This window comes from Phacochoerus africanus, chromosome 3 (genome assembly GCF_016906955.1).
Source record: "Phacochoerus africanus isolate WHEZ1 chromosome 3, ROS_Pafr_v1, whole genome shotgun sequence".
Taxonomy (NCBI): Eukaryota; Metazoa; Chordata; class Mammalia; order Artiodactyla; family Suidae; genus Phacochoerus; species Phacochoerus africanus.
In genome coordinates, this window is record NC_062546.1 from 204,733,172 (window position 1) to 204,738,772 (window position 5,601).

Below are 5,601 nucleotides of genomic sequence, written 5' to 3' on the forward strand. Positions count from 1 at the left end.
GTACGTCTGGTTGAGGCCCAGCTGCCCCCAGTGGGCTGTCATGTGAGTCGGAACTTATTTTTGCAGTTAATTTACACAGAAACCAAGTTCAAGGTGTAAAGAGACAAAGCGTGCATTGGTCTCTCCCTGAGCCACTGGCTGGGCCCACAGATTCCTCCTCCTGAGGCTCTGATGCAGGCAGGGACCCAGCTCGCCAGCCGCAGGAGGTGGAGGCGGAGGTGGGGGCAGGAAGCCCACCTGGACGGCTGCAGCCACCGGGCAGCCACAGGAGGCACAAAGGACACTGCCTGGGCACCATGGCCACCTCTCCCTTCCCAAGTTCCTGCAGCCGGGCTGGGTCTCTGTGCCAGGGTCCCTCCCGGGAGAGTCCCCTGTCCTTGCTCTGAAAACTCTCAGAACAACCCCGCTATTGCTTGAGAAAACTCGCGGGGGTCTGGCCCCTGCAGCAGAAACTGCCTCCCTCACCTTCCAGGCCGGCCCGCAGACCCTCAGACAAAATCCATTCCCGCCACGTGTTCCCACCAATCATAAGCTGCAGACACCTTTCACACAACCTGACGTACTTCTCCCTGTGTGTAACACAGGGGAGTTAGTGGCTGGTCAAACACTAGTGACAGGAGCTCCCGTCGTGGTGCAGCGGAAACGAATCCGACTAGGCACCATGAGGTTGTGGGTTTGATTCCTGGCCTCGCCCAGTGGGTTAAGGATCTGGCGCTGCCGTGAGCTGTGGTGTAGGTCACAAGCGCGGCTGGGATTCTGCACGGCTGTGGCTCTGGCGTGGGCTGGCGGCTGTATCTCCGATTCAACCCCTAGCCTGGAAACCTCCATATGCCACGGGCGCAGCCCTAAAAGGCAAAAATAAATAAATTAAATAAATAGATAAATGCAAGTGTCAACAGTTACATAGGAAGTATGATCTATTATTTCATTTGAAAAGAAAAGCTGGTTTTTCATTAAACCAATTCAATCACCGTCTGATAGAGGGGTATCCTGCAGCTCGCACACCCTGGCCATGGGGGTCCCCACTGTGAAGTGCCCTCCCAGGGCAGGAGGCTGGTGCCTGAGACCCTGTCCAAGCTGCCGGCACCTCCTTCCTCTCCAAGGTGCCAGGGCCGGCCGCCCCACTCCCCCCATGTCCCCAAGCCTGCCGCCCTGGCCTTGCGGTTTCAGGGGCCTCTGCTTGCAGACCCAGTGCCCAGGCCTCCGCAATCATCACAGACAGACTCCTGGTGCCCTGGTGTGAGCCGAGCGTGGGGTGACACCCGGGCAGGGCCTCTAGTCCCGGTGGCTGCTGCCCAGGTCCGAGGCCAAGGGCAGGATGGGATCTGGGTCCCGTCAAAGTGCCAGGAAGTTGCCTGGCGTCTGTTCGCCTCCGTTTCCCCACCGAAACTCTGGGGCACCCTCCCAGGGTTATGGGCTCAGGGAAGAGCCAAAGCAGGTGCTCTGGGGACAGAAACGGCGCACAAGCCTGTTCGGGAAGAGCTCCCTGCAGGCAGAAGGGCGGCTGATCGTCAAATGGGAGAGCAGGTGGAGCGGAGTGGAGCTGCCCCTCGAAAGAAAATCGCGAAAACCACCTCGTGTGCCATGCGCTTAAGTCCGGCGTTTATTGAGTGCGGGGTCTGCCCAACTCCCTCAGGGTGGGGCCCCCGCCCTCGTCACTCTGCCGCCCTGACGTCACTCCTCCCGGTAGGCGGCGTGGAAGCCCAGGGTGGTCCCCAGGGGGAAGTGGGCGAAGAAGACGCGGGCCATGTCCTCCAGCTGGGGGTAGGCGCCCAGGGCCTGGAGGTGCTGCACGTAGCTCCAGAAGTCGGAGGTGGAGAAAGGCCAGTATGGCAGGGCCGGCGGTTCGGCGTAGGGGTCTGGAGGGAGACCACCGGGCTCAGGGGCTGGGCTGTCCCGCCCCGCTGGGGGACTCCGAGCCTGGGCACCCCGGGAGGGGGGTGGGGCGGGCGCGGGGTGCCCAGGCCCTGCCCCTCGGGACTCCCATGGGGGGTTGGTCAGAGGAGGGGGAGGGAGGGGAGTCTGGCCCCGTCCATGGAGACACCACGGAGGAGGCGGGGCCTCCAGGAGGGATGCAGAGACAAGTCCCTGAGCCTTGGGGTCCGGATGCTCTGCACGGAGGGGGGCCAGGGGTCTGAGATGGGAATGCCGGAGTCCTCAGGGTCAGAGCTGTGTCCTCGGGGGCTGGAGGACAGGCCCAGGACAGAAGCCCCAGTGCCTCCAGCTGTTCCCACTTCACCGCTCTGGTCAAGAGGCCAGGTCCCCCAGGCCCCCGCCCTGGCCCCCTCCCCCTCCCCACCCGGCTGCGCCAGAGCAGGAACGAGGGGACAGCATTACAGTACCTCTGTCATCCTGCACAGGCTTGGCCCCTGCGAGGGAAGGGGACAGCCGTCACCCCAGAGGGCCCCCCAGGCAGGACCCCACCACCCACGGGGAGGACAGGAGAGCACAGGGGACAGCACAGAGGGACAGAGAAGCCCCTCACCTGCCAGAGGCCCCAGCAGGAGGCAGAGGGCCAGCCCCGGCACCAGACAGGCCTTTGTCTTCCCCAGGCCCGACCCCCGGCAGCCCATGGCGCTCAGGTCCACCTGCAGCAGGAGGAGCCGAGACAGGTGAGACCCCCCCTCCCCTCAGGGTCCGCTCTCCCCCCACATCCCCGCCCCCAGAGGGGACAACTCCTGGGAAAACCCCCCAGTAAAAGACAAATCCCCGTGTTCTCATGACAATTTCAATTTCGGTGGCTTCAAACCATTCTTCTGATGCTAAACCCACGCGATTTGGAGCCGCTGGCCTCGGTTAACTATTTAAGAAACGTCCCAGCTCTGCCCCCGGCGGTTACCTTGTAGCTGCTGTCCCTCAGCCTCAGCCCCGCAGCCTGACGGGCGGCTGCTGCCAGCTCACAGCTCCTCTTTATAAAAGGCCAGGGACGAGAGGGGGACGTCACCTCTGCGAACCGTCAAACAGAACTTCGTCCCCACCCAGGGGACTGAGGGCTGCTGTGACCCTGCCAGCAGCAGGGCTCCACTTCTGGGAACCGGATGCAAAGATCAAATGGAAGGAAAACAGCATCGGGCCCAAGATTTTCAGGACTGACTTCAACACTGGTGCTCAAAACAAACCCAATTTCCTTCCTACCAGGAGGGACAGACCTTCCAAGTCTGACACTGGGGCTGAGACGCCCCCGCTCACGGGAGCAGAGGAACCGCAGAGCTGCTTGGGGACAGGCAGGCAGGACGGAGCCCTTGGGGAGCCCCTAGCCCCCCTGGGTCAGCAGCCTCCACCGACAGGTCACTGTGGGGCAGCGACAGGCAGTTGAGAGGGTCCAGTCCCACTCCCCGTCTCCAGACCAGCGCCTTCCCGCTTCGATGCGTGATTAGGTCTGTCTCCAGGCAAGACGGCTCTTAGAGGGGGACCGTTGCAGGTTCCTCAGGCAATGGGGGGGCTCGCCCCCAGACAGAGAGGAAGGATGTCTTCTGGCAAAGAAGACCCAGCAGGAGTTCCGGTCGTGGCACAGGAGAAACAAATCTGACTGGGAACCGTGAGGTTGCAGTTCGATCCCTGGCCTCGCTCAGTGGGTTACAGATCTGGTGTTGCTGTGGCTGTGGTGTAGGCTGGCAGTTGTAGCTCTGATTGGACCCCTAGCCTGGGAACCTCCATATGCTGTGAGCTGTGGCCCTAAAAAGACAAAAAAAAAAGGAAAGAAAACATAAATTTTAAAAAAAGAAGACCCAGCAGAGTTAAGAGTCTTCACCCGAATCTGCTCACGTGTCCCCAGCCAAGTGCTGCGGGGCCAGTCTTCCCCAGACAACACGCAAACTTTCAGAGGGTGCCCGGAGGCCATCCGCCCATGTGGAAGGGGCCACACGCCAGACTAACTTCAGGTTTTATGTTCGGAAATCCAGACCCTGTGCCTGCAAGAGAGAAATTCTTTTAGGGAAGCTATGGGTTCCTTAGGTGGACACTTGGTACACATGTCAGGGTCCCAAGGACCACCTCCGGGGTCACTAGGGGGACCCCCAGGACTCAGCAGAGGCCATGGTCACAGATGGATTTAGGACAGAGCACGGATACAAAGCAGTATCAGCAGAAGGAAGAGGCTCACGGTGACAAGGCGGGGACCAGGCCCCTCCAGCTCAGGGCAGGCTTAGCTCCCTGCCACCTGCTGTGACGCCCTGGGAGGGGCTGTCCACACAGAAGGCCCATTAGAGACACAGCGCCCAGGGCTTGTACTGGGGATGGGTGGTGGGCACCTGTGCCTGGGGAAGGTTCCAGACTCCCAGGAGGAAGTGGTGCTTGGCAGGAGCCACGCCAGGCACAGACGCTTAGGGACAGTGAGGCCCCCTCATCCACGAGGGTGCTGGGGGGCCCTCCCGGGGACCTGCAGCCGGGGGCCAGCGTCACAGAGGGGCCTGTCCAGGGGTGGGGGTGGGGGGGGAGGGCCTCCCTGTTAACCCTTTTCTGCTCAGCACAGAAGCTTTCAGGTTCCTCATCTGCCCCCTGGGCTGGGAAACTCAAGCTCTGAGCTCCTCATTTTCATTTCCCAAACCCTCCAGCACACCTAGGCTATCAGCCGGGCCCACAGTCCTTGCTCCTCGTTCCACCACGGGCCGGTCACCGTCTGCTGCGCCCCCTGAAGGCACTCGGCTTCGGGACCGGATGTTGTATGTGGCGCCGTGGACGACGGGGCGCCTGATCCCTGTGAATGGCACGCTGGATGTCAGGCCAGGGAACCCATTCCCGGGGCCGTCCCCATCGCTCTGATCCCCTGGGCCCTCCCGGCTGCAATACTCTACCCAACCGGGCCCCTAGGAGTGTGACGGGACCCCGGTCTGCGTAGCGACAGACCCTCTGCAGTGTGGGCGGAGCTGAGGGGGTGAAGTCCGGAGGCGGGGGGAGCAGCCTCTGTGCAGCTCCCCAGGGCAGAGAGGCGAGGGGACCCGCCCCGTCACCACCGCCGAGGGTCCGTCGTGAGCTCTTCCGCGTGTGAGAATGATGTGTGTGTGTCCTGTGACGTCTGGGACAATGCAATCAAGTTACAAACGCTGTGTTTTATAACCGCTCACAAGAACAGCTCGACCCAGAACCAGTCTACAAGGAGTGGCCAGTGACCGTCTTGGGAGCTGTGTTTTCTTCTTTCTAGCTACATGTGTATTTTCCTTAATTTATTGCTTTACGTAGGGAAAAAAAAAATTTTTTTTAAAAACCCACCACCAACAGCTCCCTGTTCCTTCTGGGCGCTGTCCTGAATCAAGCTCCTGGGGCTCCCATCACTGCGCCATGTCCATCCCACAGCCTTTCTCTCCTCCTGAGGTCTTCAGGCTACTCTCCTTTGTTGGCCTGCACACAGACCCTCCTGGCCCTACCTGGAGGGCCCCAAGTGGGGTCTACCCTTCTGTCCCCCCAAGGACCGCCTCTTCGCCCCCTCACCCAGGAGCCTTCCTGCAGTGACCCTTACAGGGGGCTCTGCAACCCAGGCTTGGATAGTTCCTGCTCAGTGCGACCCCAGAGCCAGGTTCTCACACCCCGTACAGATCGCTCGGAGACCCTGTTAAAATGCAGCACTGATGCAGCAGGTTAGGGGTAGAGCCTGGGACTCTGCAT

General features: G+C 61.3%; 1 protein-coding gene across 2 annotated transcripts; it reads right to left on the reverse strand.

Moving 5' to 3' along the window:
- Nucleotides 1–1,585: 1,585 nt before the first annotated feature.
- Nucleotides 1,586–4,763, reverse strand: OTOS (otospiralin). 2 transcript variants are annotated; one of them, XM_047770524.1, is made up of 5 exons: nucleotides 4,559–4,763; nucleotides 3,752–3,911; nucleotides 2,486–2,588; nucleotides 2,343–2,369; nucleotides 1,586–1,859 (listed from the first exon to the last, which is right to left on the reverse strand). In XM_047770524.1, exons 2-5 carry the CDS (start codon nucleotides 3,839–3,841, stop codon nucleotides 1,675–1,677), a joined length of 405 nt encoding a protein of 134 aa, XP_047626480.1. In that variant the 5' UTR covers nucleotides 3,842–3,911; nucleotides 4,559–4,763; the 3' UTR covers nucleotides 1,586–1,674. The 2 variants fall into 2 exon arrangements, with proteins under 2 accessions (XP_047626480.1, XP_047626481.1); XM_047770525.1 differs by lacking the exons at nucleotides 3,752–3,911; nucleotides 4,559–4,763 and adding an exon at nucleotides 2,840–3,584.
- Nucleotides 4,764–5,601: the final 838 nt, after the last annotated feature.

What these genes read in the sequence shown, in the direction of transcription:
- OTOS (XM_047770524.1), bottom strand. Translation starts at nt 3,841, where the DNA reads ATGGCCTCCGGGCACCCTCTGAAAGTTTGCGTGTTGTCTGGGGAAGAC. An exon ending in GGACACGTGAGCAGATTCGG is followed by an intron (nt 2,589 to 3,751) that starts GTGAAGACTCTT and finishes CTCCTGCTGCAG; the next exon opens with GTGGACCTGAGCGCCATGGG. An exon ending in GCCTGTGCAGGATGACAGAG is followed by an intron (nt 1,860 to 2,342) that starts GTACTGTAATGC and finishes GTCTCCCTCCAG; the next exon opens with ACCCCTACGCCGAACCGCCG.